The sequence below is a fragment of the Coloeus monedula genome, assembly GCF_965178545.1.
Source record: "Coloeus monedula genome assembly, chromosome: 2".
NCBI lineage: Eukaryota > Metazoa > Chordata > Aves > Passeriformes > Corvidae > Coloeus > Coloeus monedula.
Genome location: NC_138782.1, coordinates 62,303,141 through 62,325,789, shown reverse-complemented (window position 1 = coordinate 62,325,789; position 22,649 = coordinate 62,303,141). Strand labels below are relative to the sequence as shown.

At 35.8% G+C, this 22,649-nt stretch overlaps 1 protein-coding gene across 1 annotated transcript in view; it reads right to left on the bottom strand.

Moving 5' to 3' along the window:
* The window catches only part of AHI1 (Abelson helper integration site 1), a 90,017-nt gene that overhangs the window by 55,029 nt on the left and 12,339 nt on the right, over window positions 1-22,649 (bottom strand). Inside the window, exons 5-18 of the mRNA XM_082302744.1 lie at window positions 22,193-22,347; window positions 21,685-21,898; window positions 20,580-20,769; window positions 18,989-19,084; window positions 17,324-17,509; window positions 16,237-16,374; window positions 15,079-15,211; window positions 13,961-14,084; window positions 11,546-11,775; window positions 10,385-10,488; window positions 9,476-9,594; window positions 6,362-6,492; window positions 4,928-5,068; window positions 2,831-3,033 (exon numbers count right to left, since the gene is read on the bottom strand). Coding sequence (XP_082158870.1) covers window positions 2,831-3,033; window positions 4,928-5,068; window positions 6,362-6,492; window positions 9,476-9,594; window positions 10,385-10,488; window positions 11,546-11,775; window positions 13,961-14,084; window positions 15,079-15,211; window positions 16,237-16,374; window positions 17,324-17,509; window positions 18,989-19,084; window positions 20,580-20,769; window positions 21,685-21,898; window positions 22,193-22,347 — 2,164 coding nt within the window. The remainder of the gene's footprint in view (window positions 1-2,830; window positions 3,034-4,927; window positions 5,069-6,361; window positions 6,493-9,475; window positions 9,595-10,384; window positions 10,489-11,545; window positions 11,776-13,960; window positions 14,085-15,078; window positions 15,212-16,236; window positions 16,375-17,323; window positions 17,510-18,988; window positions 19,085-20,579; window positions 20,770-21,684; window positions 21,899-22,192; window positions 22,348-22,649) is intronic.

Below are 22,649 nucleotides of genomic sequence, written 5' to 3'. Positions count from 1 at the left end.
AACATATTTTGTGATTCTGTGAAATACATACAAGGTAACACCTGTGTTTTCACCTGGATTTTTAATGTTCCAACTTGACCACAGGGCAGCAAACCACCCTATGTGTGGTTTCCTAAAGTCATCTTTCTCCATTTTTGCTTGTCTGTTCCCAGAAATATTAGCACATTCTCACACATGTGGCTGAGTGGCAACTTTTAAGAGTTCTACTCTGACAAACACTTTAGCAAACCATTTATGTGAGTGTGCATTCTAACAAGCCTTCCAGCAAAGCCTGCACTTACCTAGAGCCATCATTTTTCATATGAGAAAGGGAATTGCACACACGTCAAAAACTAATTCCCAATTACAAATGAGTAGAAATTTTAACTTTTAATGTTATATATTTTACTCTGGGGCTGTCCAGAATGGGATAAATCAGGCAGGCAATATTGCAGCCACATGCAAAAAATGATCCTATCCCTGCTTGAAAAAGATCTTCTGCTGTCCCCTGAGTGTCATGTTGGATCTCTGGAAAGATCAGCATCAAGACTCCTTTCAAAGAAATCTCCTCCCCAATATCCCAGTGGTTTAAGGCCATGCAAGGAAGCACTCTCAGTGTTTATAATCACTACTGCTATGTGACAGATAGCAAACTGGATGTAGATGCTTTCAACCACCATCCTGTACTGTTTGGAAACTCACACAGTGAGAAGACTCAGATGAACTTTTTGACATCTCCCACACAGGTAGAGAGTTTTGGAGGATGCTGTCAAAAGCACTGATCATGTCTCTGCTCACAGTGGACTTACTCATCCCAAACTGGTCAATGGAAACCTAAGGTTACAAAACTCCAGTGGCTGAAAGTTATTCTCCCAAACACAGTTGTAGGCTTATCTATTTCATCTAGTTACATGGTTCTGCTAAACCAGATTTGTCTCCCACAGTCCAGAACCACTGGTTAATCTGGGAATAAACAGTGCAATGATAAATACCCTCATAAATTCTCTATCCCCATCTTTTTCTTCATATGACCAGATATCCAGAACAGTAAAAATTGATCCTGGAGTATCTTCCTGGAGTACTTGTCCCAGACACAAGGCTACATGCTCCATCCTCTCCATGTTGTGCCCTTCTCTGATACACAACTTGAAGGCACTTGCGCTCACTCTAAATGAGTAGGAAGAGAATGAGCAGAAGGCAGAAAAAAGGTTTGCTTCCATGTATCAGGCCACGTGTAACTGAAAGGTAGAAGCAGCTTGCCACTGTTATCCATGAGAGCTAGCATGTGGTGTTTCATGAAGGGGTTCACTGGGAGTTCACAGTTCAAAAATCAAAGGTCTGTGGGATAGCTCTCTTCCAGAGAGTTTCAAAACTCTGGCCTAATAGGGATGCCAAAGCCAAGGAACCAGACTAAATCTAATCCAAAGTAAAACCCCTACAGCATGATGACAGTAGTTACAGCAACCTCAGGAACAACTGCTTTCATCTACTCATCTGCTTCTTTTGTGATTCACTACTTTTTAATGCAGACAAAACCTAAAACTACATTTAAAAAATCTACACATACTCAAAAGTACTTCAGAATGAAAAATAGTAAGTGCAAACCCAAACACAGTTCAAGTTATTGTGAAAAGTAATTATAACTTCACTGTGATATTCAGGAACATTCTGCATCCTTGCTGCATGCAAAATTGTCTCAAGTCGGGAAATTTAATTTAATTAAATTTATTGCCAATTACAAAAGCTTTAATTACCAATTTGGGTATTGAGAAACAAGACAAATAGTAAAACACCCATCCAAAGAAAACACTTTTCATCTCTCTTTGTCTGTCTGCACTTTAGGCACCTCTTTTTTCTCCTTTCTAGTCTCCAGTCTCCTTGCTTTTGCCATTATGTTGCACTCAGTCCCTTTGGAGAGGCAACGGATGAGTGGGGCAGTACAGTGAGGTTACTACATAGTGGCTTGCTCTTTTTGACTCTTCTTGTTTCTTGCTCTTTTCAACTGCTTTAGTATGGATCCTCCACCAGACAAAATCCCCTTTGGGATTGTACCTGTCCAGCATGCATTCTTCCATGAATTGCAGCCCCTTCAGAGGTGTACCATTAGCTGTATTTTCTTTTGTGTGCCCTCATATATCTCTTGTCTCTCTCTTCAAGCCTACTCTGTTATTTCCCCCATATTTCTATTTCTGCATTGTTTTGTGTCTCTTGCATCACCTTCATGCCTCCTTCTGTGTCTTCTTTCACATCTCATTTCACACAACCCCTCACATCCCTCCTCCTGTATCTTCACTTGTGCCCCCTGACACATTTTCCTTTGCATATCTCCTCTGCTGTGGTGTTTCCTGTCTCTAGTCAGTTCTGACTTTTCTTAAGTCTGTTTTCTCAGAGATGCCATATTCTGTTTGGTTCCAGTTTCAGTTGTGCAGTGGGTCCATATCATCCTTCACTGAGCTGGCTTGAAACAGCTGTGCCCAGCACAGGGAAGACCACGCTCTCCTCCCAGCCCTGCAGCTCCCTAAAACCCCTGCCATTTACGCCACATACGATTTTTAAGGTGGACAGGAAGCTCAGCCGTAATGGTTTACGGATCTGTGATTTCACATGGATGGACAAACAGTGACGGGCGCTAGCATAAAAACATCCCTTGTCATCAGTACTTGAAAAACAAAATTAAGGTTTTTATGATTGCTCTTTTCTTAAGAGCTACTTACACCTGCATTAATATTAGTGAGAGATTTATTAATTTCCAAAGACCAGATGCCATGACAACACATATGGTTTTTTATGTATACCAGTTCCAGAATATGGGAAGACTACAAACTTCTGAAATTAATTAAATCTGACTTACCATAACAGAATCAAGTTTTTGTTTCACCTTCTGCATTCTCATTGATGCTCTTGCAACATTGACAAACTGATCTGCTGGAGACATCACTAAGCTCTTTTGTACAGGAATTTCAGAAAAACTGCTAAAGAAGTGTGGCCCTCTTGGTGCAGCCGTGGTAAGTGATGAACTGAGATCTCTTACGAGTTCAGCTTCCTGTTGTGCAACTGTAGAAATAACCAATATTAATGTCTCAGGTGAAGCCTTACATTGCCATGGGAAAAAAAAAACACTGAAGGATTGCAGCCATTTTGCCAGCCACGTCTTCAGTCAAACACCATCAGAAGCTGTACCAATAGTGCTATAGGGAAAACCTGAAAATTACATGGAATTTTCCCCTTACTACCCCTTTTTTTTCCCCTAACTCTTCTGATAAAAATATCTCGATTCTGTTATCTGTGTGCAGCAGCCTCTCATACAGAACTGGTATTTTTGTATTGCTTATGAACAACAGTGCTCCTCATGCAGAAATATTGGCATTGGGTGGGGGGAGGGAGTGGGAAGAGAAAGGAATTTTTCAAAGGCAATAAAGTTATAAAGCTTGCACTGAGTTCAAGTCAGTGACATTTCACATTTTTTTCCAGCCTAGTTCAAGTGAGTTTATTATATTTGAGCAATTATTTCAGAAGCTGACAGACATATTATACATGCACAGGACACAATGACTGACAAATTGACTTTTGCAGTTTTTTGTACTATGGTCTCAAGCCAACAAAGGTTAAAAGAATTCTTCATGCAAGTTCTGCCCAGGATATTAATAAAACTGTTGGTGTATCTAAAATACATAATGTCGGAGCCTTAAAAATTGTGTGCGACTAAAATTACCTTTACTATATGTTTAAATCTTTCAACACTATGACAGTATGACTATATTCTAAAAGCAAAGAGGGTGCTTTTAACCAAAATAGGAACAAAAAGATAGTAACCAACAATGCAAGAAAAAGACCACAACCTGTGCAAAGTCTTACTGTCAGCAGTCAGAAGACACAAATAACTATGACTGTGCTATCTGTGTGATCTCTAAATGTGTATGCACATATATATTTTTTCAAACTACAGTGTTAAGTTTTTTAAGACTCACTGTCTGCTCAACAATCAAAAAATTTTAAAGAAACCCTTCACCCCCCCAAAAATTTCATTGTTTTTTAAACTTTTTTCCAAAGTACAGATATATCCTACTTAATTGAAGTTTAGCACTGAATATTGATTGCACAGTCATTCCACTTAATATTCCTGTAAAAGTCAACCAATTCAATAGACAACCTACACTGAGATTTTATATGAGTAATCCCATTACTACATTACTTAAAAAGCCAGTGTATAAAGACAGGATTAGCTTTACAGATCTGTTCCCTGCAAACATAATTCAAACAAAAAAATTACTGCATAATTCATATTAACACATTAACTCTCTAGATGCAAATGTTCTTACTTGAACACAACTACCAATAAAGCCTGCAAAGCACAATCTGAATTTTATTTTGCATACCAAAAATTCAAAATTAGCATTTATCACTATCTTCTCTTCAATATAACATGGGGAATAAACATATCTCTCACATAATCACATCACAGATGTAACAGCTATTTATTAAAAGTCTATACACTCTCATTCATTTCTATACAGCTCCTCAACATTATTTTGTAACATAGCTGGCACAAACTATTGAGATTCCTATTAAGCTCCTAATTAGTTTCCCAAACAATTGTATTTTCTGGTTCCATAATTCATCTTTATACTGGAAAAAGGGCTTTTGTATGATGCTGCCTATATATGATAAAGTGCTGCAAAAATCACACAGTATGAAATACAAAAACAAATTTAAACTTGAGGGACCTCTGCTGATTTTGGCTTGGCCAAAACCCTTGCTTAAAGTGGCATCACTTAGAGCAGGTTGTGCAGGATCATGTTCAATTCAGTTTTGGTATCTCCCAGAAAAAAGATATGCATTATCATCAAATGACTGTTTTTTATTGCCTTTGAAAGAAGTACCAATACTAGCAAACCACTTATAAATACAAAATACTTACAGGTGAGTATCAAGAAAATTTGTACTGTACCTTTATAATCATAAATGTATACAAGTATTGGATGGTTTTGACCAAAGGCACAAAAAGACACCATGTGTTCATGTGGATGAAAGGCAACATCACGAAGTGGAGATGTGAAGGAGAGTTCAGAATATATGGCCACCTGATCTCCTGCAGAAGTGAAAAAAGTTTATTAATGCCGCAGGAACATATCTGAAACAAATTCAATACAGCAAAATAACAGCTGGTTAAAGCTTGTATTACTGCAGTGTCTGCCACTGTAAATAAATGTTGTTCAGTCAATTTCCTCATTGAGAAGTAGCATTTTGGCATAAGACAAAGGAAATATTGCATGATTTTAAGTTATTCAGTAAGTCAGAAAAGTTAGTGCTGTTGCAATAGCTGCAGGAAATGCCAGAGAATGCACCAGGTTAGCTGAGTTCTCTTGTTCTGATAAGCAAGTTCTGGAAAGGTGGCGTTCCACAGTATTTGTTTGTGCTTGCATTGTACAAAGATAGCCATCTTACTTGTGGATTTCAGCTATACAGTACTGACAGGAGTGAAAGTTGGGCAGAGAATTATTAAAAAATATAAATAAAATTAGCTCTTCAGCTGATGGCACTACAAATGCAAATACAGTGTGTAAACAAAGTCAAAACCCAATAAAAACATATTAATAACAAAGTTCCTCCCTCCTTTTATTATTATTATTTTTTTTAAGTTTCAGGCAAATTATGTAGAGGCAGAGATTCAAGTTAATGTAGCTGGAAACATGGAAAGAAATTCAAAACGGATCTGTTAGTTATCTGCCAGTTGTAAAATATTTACTTTTTTTATTTTAAAAAATTATATAGATTACAATTACAGACAGAATATGATGTCATCAAATCCAAAATGGTATTCTGCTACTTTCTACTCTTATTTTTGTCTCTTTTACCTCCTGTACAAGAAACTCTACCCTACATTTTCGTCACATTTTTTCAGAAAAATTTTGGTAGCTATTTTGAAACTCCTTGGCTTGGACTAATTCACAGAGGAACCTTATATACCACACACCAAAAATATTCTGTCTCTGACCGCCCACCACAGAGATGAAGTGGTTCTGAACAAGAGAGATTTGATTCTCAAATCTAAACAACACAACAGAAAAACTTACCTAAAACATTTTTTGTGCATTCCATTTTAAGATCCTCACCACATGTAAAGAGTTGCAGTATACAAAAAGCTGAGCCTCAGGTGCTCCAGTCATGCTGGATATTACAAATGTTACCTCTATTAATTTCCTCTAGAGAATTAAATCTGAGATTAGTAACAGCTATTTAAAAGGTGGAGCTGAAGCTTCAGGATTTAAGAACATCTTACCAAAGTTTAATTCCGTAACAAAAGTGTTTCAATAAACCTTAAAAAAATCCTTTCCCCCTCAGCCTTGACAATCTGGCTTAAGTCCATAAAATAATTAGTTACCTGTTTCTGGATTCCAAACATAAGCCTTTCCATCTTCACTTCCTGAAAACAGGAATGTACCACATGGTGTTAAGGTGCTGTGAATCTTTTCTCTGTAATTTGTGGCACCTATGTATTTCTTTGCAGCCAAGCTAAAGATAAAGAAAGTTTGCAGATATAGCAGATACGTTCAGAATAGACAATGTAACTTTTTAAGTGTCAGTTCCCCCCTCTATTCCTCAGAAAAATCAATATACCTCGCATCCCAAACACAAGCACACACTTTTTGCAGAGTGCAGTGTTTATCCTTTCTTTTCCCTGTCCTTCACAATGCACCTGACAGTATAGGTGAAAGTGTACATCCTTGTCTTTCAGCAGAAAAAGGAAATCCTCAGATCTAGAGAACAGATAGAGATGCAGTAATTTGCACTATCTTGATCCTGGGCTTTGCAAAAAAATGGGAAATTGTCATTATTACTCCAAGCTCTGCCAAAAAAGTTTTCATTATGCTTTCTTGAGCTTGAATGATTAAACTTACCCAGCAGCTCTCTTCAGCTCTTCAGACTAATGTCTCCTTGGTTAGAAAACCAGTAGTAGAATCAATGGATTTCAGACATAAACATTGATTTACTATTGATATGTTTAATACTATTTTGCAACTTAGGTAGCCTAATCTTTTTTCAGTAAAACACTCCTGGTCAGCACAGTCATAATGATCTACTGTCAAACAGCTTGTAGGCATCAAATAGAAGAGAATCCACAAAAGGATAGAAAGAAGCATAAGTCAGCTTGTAAGAGGCTATTTTGAACATGAGGCATAGCCTAGGAAAAGGTATCAAAGTTCAACATGGAGACTAACCCAGCAGCAATACTACAATGCAGAATTGGAGGAAAGAAGAACAGCAATAGACCACTATAGCCCTCAAGGACAGAAGACAGTATTATTTCAAATTTGTTACTGCAGAAACAATGGAGGTATACTGGGAGAAGTGCAATGCATTTAATACGACAGTAAAATTATTTTAAACAATATTCCAAATACGGATACCCTAGATGAAATTCTATTTGGCAAGTAAGAGAAAAGGATGCCTTAAAGATCCCAGTGCAAGACCATATTAACCCAAATAAGAATTTTAGCTGTATGAATAAGAAAGATAGCATCTCTGAGATGTCTTTAGGAGAGCCCTGCAAGATGTAAAACTAGCCTTCACATGAAACCCCAAGGAGAGGACTGAACCCAAACCAAATCCCGATCACATACCTAAGTGACAGGACAGCAGCATTATCCAAAAAGATGAAAAAAGCAAGTTGAAAGGGGAAAGTTAAGAGCAACCAGCTGTCAATCAAAGTGAATTGTGTTCATCTGTGACCTCCACCCCCTCTTTTCTCATGCAGGGAATGAACAGTTAATGCTGACGTGTAAAGTTATCACTGCTGGGTATCTGACCCTGTGGTTTATTGATAGACTTAAGTCAATGTAACTGTGGGCTGTGGTCAAAGTAGCAGTCCTGGTGGTGTCCTCTCCACCCTTATTTTCCCAGGCTCTCCCTCATTTCTTCTCTAGTGTTTGGGCAGCTATCAGATGAGTTTGATCAGGTAGTTGATTAAAATGAAAATTAATCATTTGTATTTGTAGGCTAATTTTTAGTTGAATCAGCTCACTGATCTGACTTGCCCCTCATCAAAAGATCTATAGAGATGATAAAAAGGAAATGCTAGGAATACATGGCCAAAGGTTGCAGGACATGGTACGTTCTATGGATAAACTTGCTTAAAATAATTGTGAAAATGCACCCCATATTAAACTCTTTCTTAAAGATTAATATGCATGCCCGTTTTTCCCTCTCAAACTAAAACTCTCTGCACATTTTAGAAAGAGGAGCAACAGAAGAACACTAACTCAAGAACTACAGGTTCCCTCTCTTAATCCAGCAATTTCATGCTTCAATTGAGTGGACAGTTTAGCTCCTAGCATGGCCATTATAAGTTATCATCCACAGTAAAAGAGAAAAGTGCACTATAATACAGTAAAGTCCTAGTTCAAACATTCAATCCAGTCCAATAACAGAACTGCTTAGCTTGGAAAGCACCTGCAAGATCAATAGTCCAACTGTTAACTTAGCACTGTCCCGTCCACTACTAAACCATGTACCTAAGGGCCACACCTACACATCTTTTAAATACCTCCAGGGATTTTCTGTGTAGTGAGGGGCAGAAAGAAACCTATGAAATTAAGGATGAAACATTTAGAAAACTTGTTCATATCTTTAATGTGACTTTCCAGAATAGAATGTTCAAGTGCATCTTATCAACATATGAAAGTGATTGGTGAGAGACTCTGCCCACTCCCACCCAATGAAAGGGCAAGAGGGAATGGACATAAATTGAAATATAGCTAATTCTGTTTAAAATGTAAGAAAAGTCTTTTACTTTGAGGGTGAATGAACACTAGAACATGTTACTCACAAAAGTCATAAAATCGCCATCCTTCAAGATATTAAAAACCCAATTGTATAAAGCTCTGAGTAACATCCTATTGTGATTTGATTATTGGGTTGAACTGGTCATTCTCCCAACATGAAACTCAAGTGAGTCTGTAATCTTCTTGGTTTTTATTTTAGTTTATCAAAGAATCATGCTTATAACTATCAAGAATGAGAAAACTTGTACAAAAATATCTCATAGCCTGCTTAATACACCATAATATGTACACCACTGCGTTTTTCAGTATTTATGATCATCTTCCATTTCATCATCAAAATATCCTTCGCAGAGTCTTGAAAATGCAAAACTAACACATGTATGTTACCAAGTTCTTTTCATGCCCAGATTGCATTTTAAAAGGGATTTCAATCTTTACAAGACTAACATTGTATTCTTCATGCCCCTTTAGGCTCCCAAGTAATCTAGTAATTTTTAGATATTCTATGCTAAAAGTCTTACTCAATATCACCCAAAAGGTCTGTAACACAGCAGTGTTTTGAAACCATTTCCTAACCCTAACATTTCTATCCTTGATTATTAGGACATCTTTCTCCTTCCCAACTACACAACTAATACCTTTGTGGTACTTTATTCCTCCAAGTAAATTTTAAAACAGAAAGGAAATACGCATTTGTCACCAAAAATACTAACATTCTGAGGTCCATAATTCTCAGGGTACTGTCTTTGGCATGGATTAATAAATGCCTTCCATTCGGATGCACTTCCAAATGATTTATTGGTGTTCCTTTAATATCATTTTCTTTTATTTCCTACAGAAAGATGGAAAATAAATAAAATTATATAACTTTGTGTTTTAAAACTCATGTTTTTACATGTTATTGCCCATTTTTCTCTCACATTACTCTTCTTCTGCTCAATTAATTTTATTTGGATAAGGAAAAAGTTTGTTCCTATATCAAGGCATTACTTCCTAGACATCAACTTTTTACAACCACGAGGCAGATTCTGTTGTGACTGAATTTTAAAAAAATTAAGCTGATGACAGAAATGCTGACTGAACGTTACGGTTCTGAAGTATGAACAAAGGTGATTTGTAAAGCCTGTGGTCTATTTTTTTTGTCTCTAGAGAACAAACTTAACACATTAGCATTTACCTGTTAATACAGTGCTATCAAACCCCAAGTATTTTCATGTTTTATATAGGAAAAAAATATAGAACCACAGGATCCTAGAATACCCTTAGTCGCAAGGGCCCCACTATGAACATCAAAGACCAACTCCTGACCCTACACAGGAGAGCCCCAAGAGTCAAACCATGTGCCTGACAGTCCAACACTTCTTGAACTTTCTCAAGCTTGGTGATGTGACCACTTCCCTGGGGAGCCCGTTCCAGTGCCCAACCCAATTACGTTGCAAAACTATTAAAAAAAATTAAGTCAGTGAATTGCTGCACATTGCATCAGTTCTCCTATACCAATTTTTAAAGAAAATACATCTATACAGTTAAAAGGTAATGTATAAAAAAAATTTATTCAAATCAGATTTATAGATAAACAGTTCATGTAAAAATTACAAAGCTAGTTTAAGAAACCCGTTTACCTTATTTATCTTCCAGTGTTGAAAAAGGTGTTGAGAACTTCCTTTGACAGGTGTATCCCAAACTATTATCAGTCCTGAACTATCTCCTGAGAACATGTGGTGTCCTGAGAAATAATGTTTTATAAGTAAAATACCACCCACAAAAAAAACCAGAAAACAAGAAACAACCTTCTGTTCTATCACTTTTGTGAATAGGCAAATACTAATTATTCCATCTCTTTTGCTATAATATACTCATTGCAAATGCATTTTGCTCATATTGCACAACATAAGCTGACACCATAAATTTGGATGTAGCATATACGTCAAGTACTGAGGTGCAGAACATATTTTTAATATTTTTCATTTTTATTCATGTTCTAAAACCAGCAAAAAGTGAGCATTTACAGCTCAACGAGCTTCACATGATAGCTCAATGCTTACCTATACATTCACTAAGACAATCTGGAACTAGAACAAATAGTGTTTTCCAACACTTGCTCTTTAAGCACAAATATTTATTCTTTATAAAAATACAGCTTTCCTCTTTGCAGTACCTACTCAGTGACTAAAATGAACCACCTATTAATGATGTCACTAATACTAGAAAAAGTCAAACTTTAACTTTCACTCATCTTCAACTCTTCCTCCACTAGTACATGGCAGTACAACATTCACTTTCAGCTGTTAACCTACCAACTGACATGACTCACAATGGTCAAACCTCTGTCCCTTTCTCTCAGTGTTTCCTACTCTCTGTAAATACTGAAAAGTTCATCACCTTCCCACTTCTTCAGTCTAGTGTTAAAATTCTCACAATCTAATTACTACTACCTCATTTTCTTTATGGAAGAGTCATAGAATGGTTTGGGTTGAAAGGGACCTTAAAAATCATCTAGTTCTGACCTCCCTGAAATGGGGAGGGACACCTTCCACTACAACAAAGCCCTGACCAACATGGCCTTGACCACCTTCAGGGATGGGGCACCCACAATCTCTCTGGGCAGCCTGTCCCAGTGTCTCACCACTTTGCCAGTAAATAATTTCTTCCTAAGAAATTATATACTGGGAAATAATAAAGAAAGAAAATATATTGCTGCCTCTACAAAGTGAACTAGTAACACTCAAGTTGGTCTTCAATTGGAAAGACAACTATTTGTAAAAGCAATATTAACTATATACCTTCTGCATCAAAACAAAGTGTGTTGATGAAACTTCTGTGACCATCAAGCTCCTGTAGTAGTTGCCCATGGATTTCTTTCACATTTGCATTCCAGATTCTAATCACTGAGTCGTAACATCCTGTCACAACCAACGAGTCAGCAATTGGGTGGTACTTGGCAGTATAGACAAATGAAGGATGAGGGAAAACTCTCTCTGCAGAGGCCGCCTTCATTTCTATTTTCCACATTCTGAAAGGAAACAAGGTCAGAATTTCTACAGCAGAAAGCAATCACACACACAGGTATAACTGCTGCCGTACTTTGTGCTACTGGTTCTAGAGGTAAATACTTGCAAACACTTAACAACACCTGTTTATCCTACCAATTTGTTCCACCTCTATTTAACCCTTTAATATGGTACTTTCCAACAAGAATTATGAAACATTTACTACTTTACCCAGAATTAGGTCTTCAAAGCAAATTAATGACTGCTTACTCACTTAATGGATATATTTCTCATTTTAAAATACTCATAAAGAATTCCATGGAACGCATTCATTTCTTTCTTTCAGGAGTTATAACCAAACTAATATTTTCTGGGGTATCATCCATTTAAAACAATTTTAAAACAAGAAAACCCTTAAAGGAACATTGAGGGCCACTAAATATAAATAAAACCCGAGAAATTTTTAAAATAATAATTACCAGCCACACAGTGATCATGATCTCAAGGATGTTTTCATCACATAAATTCACTTCTTACTATTAATCTATTTCCTATCCTTTGCCACCCATAGCTGCAAGATCAGATTTTTCTTAGTGCTTTCTATTTGATGGTATGCATTTCATTAGTGAGCCTTCCCAAAAATGAGTCCACAAAGAATAGAACAGTACCTGGATCATTAAATACAGGTGGGCAGCACTTTGCACAGAGTGTTCAGCTACAGTACATTATTAAATTGTTTTAGTGGCACCCTTCCAGGTGAGGTGACCATTTCTGGTGGCTACTGAGGAATTCTAAGCTTACTCAGAGGTGATTTAATTAGAAAATTCCAACCCTTTAGAGTACTGCAATTAATTCACAATTTGATGCAGAAAGGTCACAAAGAGTCTACCTATCTTTTAGAATGATTTTGATCTAACAAAATAAAAACTAATTTATTGCTCACAAATATTGTGGAACTAAACCTTGGGAAGGCTTGAGGATAACATAAAACATTATATAAAGAAGAATTCACATAAGGTCATGAATTTACCTTCACATTGCCTTAGAATTCAGTACAAGATTATCCAAATAATAAACTGATAATGGATTTAAAGCAATGGGGTGCTGGGACTTTTTAAGGAGCTGAAGGCAACTCACAACAAATACAGGAACTAATAACTCGTACAGTGACTGTGCATAGTACACAGAAAAGGAGGCAGACCACTGCAGTTTCAACTTGCTGCCACAAATTCAAGAATTGAGGAACAGCTCAGCCTTCTTATAGGCAACATAAATGACTGAAATTGATATTTACGTCAGTATAAAAAATTCTTATTTAATCCACTCCCAAACTAAAAAAAATAAAAGGACTGAACTCTCAAAACACTCTTTTTATGCCTACATAGAAGCAGCAAAAAGACCTTAAAACAGTTCCACACATACAATATATCCTTTAACAATTCTTCTGGCATTTCAATTATGCAACTGCCTGTAGCATTACTGAGTTGCATAACAGAATTTACAGATAGGGATCTGAAGAGCTAAAAAACCCCCAAAAAGCTCTACGAAATCCAATGAAGTTGTTCATAATAAAACTGTACAGTGTCCCAGCCATGTTTTCATGTGCATCTACAGCTTTTGAGGGTTTTGGTTTCCAGATCTGAACAGATCAATATTTTAACATTAACACTGTACGGAAGTACACTTTAACTGTAGAGGATTTGATTTAATAAATAACAGTATCAAAATTCATATACAGCAATTTAAGCTGAATTCTTTTACTAAGTGTCAAAAACCAAAAGAACACCACCAATACACATATATGCAGTGTGGTAAATTCACACACATAACTTGAATCTTAAATTTTCAATTTCCTGCCTCATGTTCAAATTTGCAAACTTAATATTTCTTTTACAGTATGGCAATTTCTCCAGGAACAGAACATTACAACTGTCTCAGTGTCTTCTTGAAATAAAAAGTCTTTTGTTTTTTCACTGCACTGTAGATTTAAGAGTTTTTGGAAAAGCTTTGGTTTCAAATACAAATACATTAGAAATAGTAAATACAGTGTAAGAGATTAACCCAATCACAATTTTTATATTACTGTAGTCACACAGTAATCAAATCCTTAATTAAAACATTGTAGCACAGTTTGTAGTAACACACTGAAATGGACCACTTTCTTTTCAACTTCTGATGGTATCTGCCAGAACATCTCACCATACTGACCTGACAGTGCCGTCAGAGGAAGCAGTAAGAAGGTATTGATTGTCTTTTGACCAACAAAGATCATACACTATGTTAAGGTGACCATAAAATTCTCTCAAGAGCTGTCCAGAAGGAATTTCATACACTAGGGAAGTTCAAACAGAAAAATAAAAGTTTTGTAAGTATTTTCAGTCACATAGATGTAGCTACTAGAGCCAAAGTTTAGTCTAATCTTAGGCTGATTTTCTGCTAGCATAAATCAACTCATTTTCTTTGTCTTCTTATTTTGAGGCAACAGAATGAAATAATTGCTAGATATGAATGGACAGAAAGCATCTACTTCCATCTAGTGGTTCATGGATGTCACAAATGTCCTACCCCTTAAGAGAAAGTTTACTTGCTTTAAATTATTAGAACCAGATTAGGATTAAGCTGGGGTTTTTTAAATTTTGACAACTACTTAACCAATCTTAGAAATATTTTAACACTGAGATAATTTTCTGGGGCTGTGTAATAAAGGAATCTAGATATACTGTTCCTTGCATTTAAACACTTACTTTGTGCATGCTTAAAATACTGCTCTCTCTAAATCTCAGAATTCTTATGCAAGGTTTAAGAACTATGTAGTTGAAGCTAGTCAAAAAGTAGTCAAAAATTTGAGTTATAAGGAATGTTTGTACTTGGACTGAACTGGACCATGGAAGACAGCAGTTTCCAGTAGTCTGTCTGGAGATGACAACATTCAGGCATCTAACTTTCAAGTCTGGTTAGGAGAAAAACTTACATGAAAGGTGTATGAGGTGGAGGCTTAAAAAGTTATTTCCCTTAAAACATTATCATCAGAAACTATGTTCCTTCTGCAAACTCATTTAGTATTTCCATTAGGTCTCTGGGCAGAAATCGTGCCATTTCATACCATTAAACTGTGTATATGTAACCATGTAAGAAAAGCCAGTTTCAGCCCTATCAACACAGAAAGAGCATTTTCCTCAATGCTCTTTAATGCACAGAACAATGTTCAAATCACAATTATAAACCAGAAACTTTCAAAAAGCACAATTTAAAAATTAACTTCCCTTAACCTTTAAATTCCAAATGCATGAATTATAAGAAAAAAGCCAAAACCTTTTTAAACTTACAAGCGATAGGATAGCCATTCCTTCCTGCACATGCTGCTGCCAGTGTTCTCCCATCATGAGAGAAGCGGATACAGAAGCAGCCCATATCCCCACCTCGCAGGGAAAACAGGTGCTTGTTGGGTATGCGGCAAGCCTGGCTTTTCAGGGAACAAGCAGTAGGAATATTAATTATGCAATGCATAAAATACACTCTAACCCCTGACATGCAGAAGTTCTAAAAGGCTAGTAACTTCTTAATGGCATTCTAAAGTAAAATTCAAAGACATTATTACAAACAGAGACAGTTTTGCAACATAACCTAGGCCACATGAATGTATAATCTCTTTCTGCTCCATTATTACAAACAACTAGCAAGTTTAAAAAGACCTAAAAAAAAATTAAAATTGAAATAATTTCCTTAATCTTAAGAAGAGCTTAATAATGCCTACCATCAATGATGTAAGCTGTGGAGTTAAGACTGTAAGTCAAGCTTGTTTAAGGAGTCTAGGCACAACTTTTCATAACCTAATGACTGCAGTGTGAACTCAGAAACCCAACCACAGGCACTCAAACCTTTGGTCTTCTACCAAATCACTTTTAGCATCCTCATCTGTATTTAAATTTCTGACTTTTAAAGACAGAACCAGAGATGAAACATCCCAAAAAATGGAACGAATAATATAGTTCCCTTTCCCTTCTCCCAACATACTACCTCTTTTTGACCCAATGGCTTTTTCTCCTAACTAAATTCAAAGTTTAAGGTGAAGGACGATATCCACAGTAGCTACGTGGTTCTTCAGCGTAAGCTCTTTGTGTTATCGTATAAAAGTATCTTCAGCAAACAAACAAACAAACAGAAAAAGTCAAGAAAATATATTTCTAATCAAGCTGAAATCTGAGAACTGGTTTCCTGTCTTACTTCCATTACCTTAATAACCCTACTCTTTCAAATTCTTAGAGAATTATGCAGATAAAAATACCTGTCTGTTCTGGTGAAAAAATGGTTAAATCAAGCATATTTGCTCAGGTTAAGCCTCATCTACTATCTATGACAGTTTTTTATGTTTTGTTTAATATTTTTATTAATTATTTTAATTAATTACCTGCTTCATAATACTTACAAAAATATAGTAAATATATAAATTATTTTCATTTAAAATTCAAAGAAAAACACTTCACCTGTCCAGGCAATCTTGACCATTTAAATGGCTCCTTCTCCTCTGAAGAAGGTTCATATCCTTCTCTCTGGAGTTCTGACAGTGCTGTATTAGCTTGTTCCTGTTGAACAGCTGCCATGGAGTGAAAAGAAGGACCAACCTTAAGGCAAACAAAACTAAGTATCAGGGAAAAAATATTTTTAAAGCAAACAATATAATTTCTGAAAAGATTAAAAGGTACTTTTAATTTAAATGTTTTGCTACATCTGAAACACAGAGATTGGAAAAAGCTTAATACATGAAAACTGCATTGCAAAATTTCACAGGAAGTCAGAAAGTAATCCAAGCTTCCAAAGTTGTGTCAATCAAATGGTATCACAATTTTTTCAAATAATTGATACTTTCCTACTTCTAATAACTATTAAGGTCAGTGAAAATTAGAATTACTCTACTATTGTACCATATTGTACTACTGAGAAGGTGCACATCTCACCAGGCTTCCACAGATCACCTCTTCATAGTACAAAAGTGAGCAGAAGAAAGTATTATTAGAGCTCTAAATACAAAAGGGAAATTACATAATAGAACAATATTGTACTTGCATTGTAGAAAATGAAATGCCATATTTATCTTGAATGCTCATCTCAGCACATACCAGTGTAAGCCTATCTTTAAAGAAGCTTTCATTTGTGAAAAAAAATACAGCTCAATACAGCTAGAGGGTGCAGGGGATCAGAGTTAAGTAACTTGCATGTTTTCTCCAAGATTTCATACACCTGCATGAGTCCAGTGACTTAAAATGTCAATTCTGCTAATAAGAAGGAACATTAATCAAGAAAGTACTCTGAAATTTTTCTGTCAGTAGCAAAATACTCGAAGCTTTAGGTGGGAAAGTATGCCTATTTTTCAAAGATACCTATGAAGGGCTAAGTTTGAAACACCTACCTTGAGATGTAACATTCTTATTATGTATTTTATATACTGCATGTAAGCCCAGCTTTTATATACACGCATAGGAACACAGACTCACATCCTCTATCAAGGTACTAGTTCCTACAGAAAAGTCTGCATATTTGCAAATATGCTTACGTATTATATATTTAACTTACATGATCTGGCAGTTTTAGGCCTTTTACAGTTATGTATAACGTTGATGGGTAACGATTTCTAGGACATTTTGCCCACCAGTCATAAACCTCAACAGCATTTGAATATGACTTGGTCCTTGAAGGTGGGTAATATAATTGTAGACGAAGTTTTCCACCAACATTTAGAACTCCATTTGCACCTACAAGCTGGAAGGGTGATTAAAAAGAAGAAAGAAGAAGATAAATGAACATAAAAGTAACAGATCATTTCTAATACCTTAAGTAACATTATAAGCTCTTGAAATCCACTTCCCATTGCAGAAATATACTAACTCTAAAAGTTATTATGAACTAAGCATGTATTTAATCCCCCCAGTATCAAATCACTAAGATTAAAGCCTAGATGGCAGCCTAGTTTTGAAAGATGCTTCACAGCAGTAATATCTTGTAAGTGGGAACACCTTTGCAGTACCACTTTTCTATTTTTTTTTAAATTGCTAGTTGCTAAAATCAACCAGATCTCAAAGGACTGCCAATCCACAAACAGCTTCTTCCAAATCTGTCCTCTTTGCTGCAACAAAGGGCATTGGTAAGGCTTTGGTTCAGAGCAGAAGATACAGCAATGTAGTAACCTCTCCAACTTCAGAGGAGACAGTCCTCTCTACGGAACCGAAGAATAAATGCACCTACTGCCATTAACACAGATCAATGTTGAACTGGGACATTTCTACTTAGACTGATACAGATGAAAGGAAAATGCAGGCAGATGCAGTAAGAATGATGAACAGGCAATAATTTTATTCATATTTATGAGCTGAAAATTCGTTTTTCCCTCTGTTCAGCAGTAGGCTGTACTGAATGCCTGGATGCACAGTTCCTACAAGCTCTGCTAACAGACACAGGATACCAGACCCCTGATTCCAGTAGCTTTATCTTGGGCAGAGCTCAGAAGAATCTCTCTATTGAATTGCTATGGAGGTGCCTATCCCTTCACCTAATTTGCAGTCCATTATCTTCTCCTGTATTTCTCACATTTCCTCTATGCTGTGGACTGTCAATGACTATCACGCACAGGGGTAGATGTAAACAAACAATCCTCAGGGAAATTGTAGTTTGTCAGCTCTCAAAGAACAAATTGACACATTCAAGTATCTCTTAAAAGGGTAGAAAGGTACATATGTGCTGGCTAAATTACCCATATCTCACATTTGGCACATTTGTATCTCAATTGCCACAGCATTTCAAACTCTGCAACTGAAAATGAGAAGCATTTTAGTAATTAAGTTAGGGAGTCTTTTCAAAGACTGGACAACTGAAAATGCCACTAGAATACAGAACAGCTGAGGTACAGAAATTAGTGGATTTGTCCTATTGTTCACAATCACACGAACACGAAGAAAACCCTAAAAGAACACAACCTTCTGTACTTTATGAACAAACAAACAAAAATATCTTACACATTCTATATTTTCTTGAAAAACACATTCTTTAACGTCAAGCTTGTCACTGTGTTGATTTCAGGGAGTGAAAGAAGAGGAAAAGGAGAGAACAGCCAAGCAAACAAGGATTTTTTTTCCATCTCTGCTGCTGAAAATATTAAAAAATGCTTTCCTACTTAGTACAGCAAGAGATTTTCAGATAAAAGGACTTACAAATTTTGTTTCTTCATTTAAATATTTACAATACCTTTAGAAATGCCCAACAAATTTTTCGGTAACGACCTTCCTGAACTTGTATATCAGAGTTGGCTCTCATTTCATTCATACGTAGAGAATCAAGGACCTAGAAGTATCAGCGTGAATATAAATGTATTTCTAATGAATATGTACTTCATGGTAATTAAAAAAAAAACTGCTGAAGATATGCTTGGTCAATTCACTAAATTAAACAGATTTAAATTTTGAGAAATTACAAAACCAGTGCTTCTTCCTCACAAGTATGAAATTAGAAATAACAGGTCCTTATGTATTTACCTGATGACAATTTATGACCTCCATTAAAAAAGAGTCTAGTCTTAAAAAAACCTGTTCTTGCTCCCCTTACATCTCAATAAAAGAGAAGAAACAATAATGTGTAGCTTTCCTAGTAATTCAGAAATCCCTTAGATCACAAATCTGACAGCTAAAACCAGCTGCATAATAATCTAGATGGAAAATGGCAGTCTAAAAGTTCGGTTTTCTTCCCTAGCTTTATCAGTTTTGTCATCAAATCAGTCACAGAACAGTTTGGGTTGGAAGGAACCTTCAAAGATCACAGAGTTCTGAGCCACGGGCTTGGACATCTTTCACTAACTCTGGCTGCTCAAAGCCCCATCCAACCTGGCCTTGAACACTTCCAGGGATGCCTACGAGAGCCTTCATTTTTCTGTCAGGGACCAGAATTTTCTCATATTTAGCTACTCCTGGAAGTTTACCCGGTATACAAAAAATCCTTAGCATAGTACTTTTTTCAAATTGGTATTTCATAAACCTGAAGTCAAACAGCTTTTTTTCAGTGTAATCATATTTTTGGTCCCAACATTAGCACAACTTGCATGAAGAATCTTTACATACAAATGTAACTAGTTTTGTATTAAGCAACTAAGGACTCTTAACTTTACGAATATGTTCACTTACAAGCACCACAAAACATTAAAAAAAAATGGTAATAAGTTATATTCAGTCTATTTGAAATAGGAAAAAAACCCAATGAATAAAAAATATTTATTCTATTAGGCTTCCATTTTGATGTTTATAATACAGAATCTCCCTGTACAAATATTGAAATACTTAAGTGCAAAATAACATGGAATATATAACTTAAAATTTTTCCTTTAATCATAATTGTATTGGAGGACAAATTAATAATTACGAAGACTGGGACAGGAGAGGGAGATGTGTAAAATGTTAAAGGAAACAATGTAATTGTTTGCTCACTGGTACAATGAGGTGTTGCTACAAGCAGAAAAATTCTAACTTTGAGCTTCTTGTACTTAAACCTCTTTTCAGATTTCAAGAATGTGAAACGAGTGATATCCACCATATCTTACCAGCCTTTCCCAGAAGTTTCAGAGCTGATTTTATAAGAAAGTTTCATCTTCCTTATTATATCAAAACAGGATCCTTTTCTACAAAAAACCCCACTTTTTGGTATCTCTACTTGATTTTGTATCTTAAAGCCATGCTATTAACCCAATTGAACTGCAATAAAACACCTGAATCAGTCAAATATATGTTGTTGAAGAAACAGCCCAAAAACCAGAATGTGCATAAATCGGATGAAAAATATTTCATCTTACCTCAAAAAACAGGATAACCTGAGGGTTTTCCTCAGTGTTTTGAATAAAGTAAGTAAAACGCTCATTAAATATTACTTGCTCTTCCCACTCTGGAATTGCTGATTTAGACTTTCTAAAGTCACATGGTTGTGTCATTACAGGAAGAATGTGCTGTATTTCTTCTTGTTCATAAGATGAATCTTCCTTCTTGCTGTTAGAAAATTTCCAAAGAATTACAATTGTTAGAGCATTTAAAAAGCAACCTCAAACAAAACAATATTTTCAATTACTGAAAGCTAGGAAACATATAAGATACTATATGTATGATTCTAGAAAAAATTTTCTAAACCCACCCAAAATTTAAGACAATTTGCAATGTATATAGAAAAACTACAGGCTGAAATTGAAAATCCTAACAATTAAGTTACTGTTAGCAAATTTCTGCATAATGATCATGGTGGAGTCTACTGCTCAAGCCCCATTAATATTTGGTTTCAGGAAATTATGATAATGACAGTGGAAACAAGCAACTGAAGTAATTAGAAATATAAAGAACTAAATTTAAGGTTTCAAAAGTTCTTAACAAAAAAGAAAAGGCAGATGCTATTTATACTACAAGAATTTTGCTTACATATTCTAATCTTTGCTTTTACATATTTTTGAGACTTAAGAAATTTTGTCTCTGGGAAGAAATGTGTTGAAAATATCATAGATGTGTTGGAAATATCACAGATTCACAGAATATGCTGAGTTGGAAGGAACCCACAAGGATAATTAAGTCCAGCTCCCAGCCCTGCACAGCACCATCCTCAAGAGTGACACCATGTGCCCAAGAGCATTGTCCAAATGCTTCTTGAACTCTGTCAGGCTGCTGCTGTGACCATGGCCCTGGGGAGCCTCGAGAGCAATACAGTGGTGCAGAGCATTTAAAAGTGTCAAAAAGAAAAGAAAATATCACCCTTATTTATTGTATGTATATATACACACATTATCATAGATGTAGAAACTAACGAACAACTTCACAAGCTTAAAATACCCCATTTTCATTTTCATATTTAATTTTGTAGGGAAGAGTATACCTATTTATTGTAATCATTGATAACAGAAATAGTTTATTAAAAGTCACCTATAATCCTTCTTGACATATAAGCCACTCCTCTGATCAACAATATGGATTTTAACCACAGGATGAGATATCAAGTGATCAATTTTAAGTCGATCTGATCGATGGATATAAACTCCCAAAACAAGATCATCACCAAAACCAAATTTAGACTGAGTTGAAATTTCTGAATTCTTCATTTCCTCATCATTTTCTGCAGACATTTCCATGGTTTCTTCTAGAAGTTGGAACAAAGTAAATAAACTGTCATTAGTGGAACAAAGTAACTTCTGTCTCAACTCAAAGCTGCTTATAGTAAATGAATTTTCAAAATTTTCGATTGATTTATCAAATAAAATCCTCAAAAATAAGCCTCAGAATTGGAAGAACAGAGATACAATTAAGTAACTTAAGAAATATAAGTAACTCAAACAGCTCAATCACTTCTGTATTATTACTAAGGACAAATATTTCTATAGCAGCACAAAAAAAAAGTGCAGCAAAGTAGTACAGTATTATTTTGTTGGCAGACCTTTTCTGGTTTTCTTCTTAACCTTCTTGGCTTTAGGTTTCTGTTTATCCATGCTCTCCTCCAGTTTCTGGCCTTCTGATGTAAACAGTGTTTCAAGTGACTGACCTTCATTGCCACCTTCTGGATGATGCTGCAGCTCAGAAAGGGACATTGCACTGCAAGGAAATGGATCACTGTCAGTAACTGCAGTCCACTGCATATATTGATACAATTACTCATTGCCATTATTAATCCACTTGAAATTCTGCAACTCATCATCTGTGTATCTTGAAAACGTAACAGCCCCCAGCCCCGTTAGTGTCTTGCCTTTTTCAGTGCTCTCCCCACTTCCTTTCCCTCTTATTTCCAGACAATTGCAAAACCATTTATATGAATAGAGTTAAGCTAATACTCTTTTGCTGGATGAGGGTCATCACTTATCACTAAAAAAAAAAAATCAGGCACAAAACCATCTTAA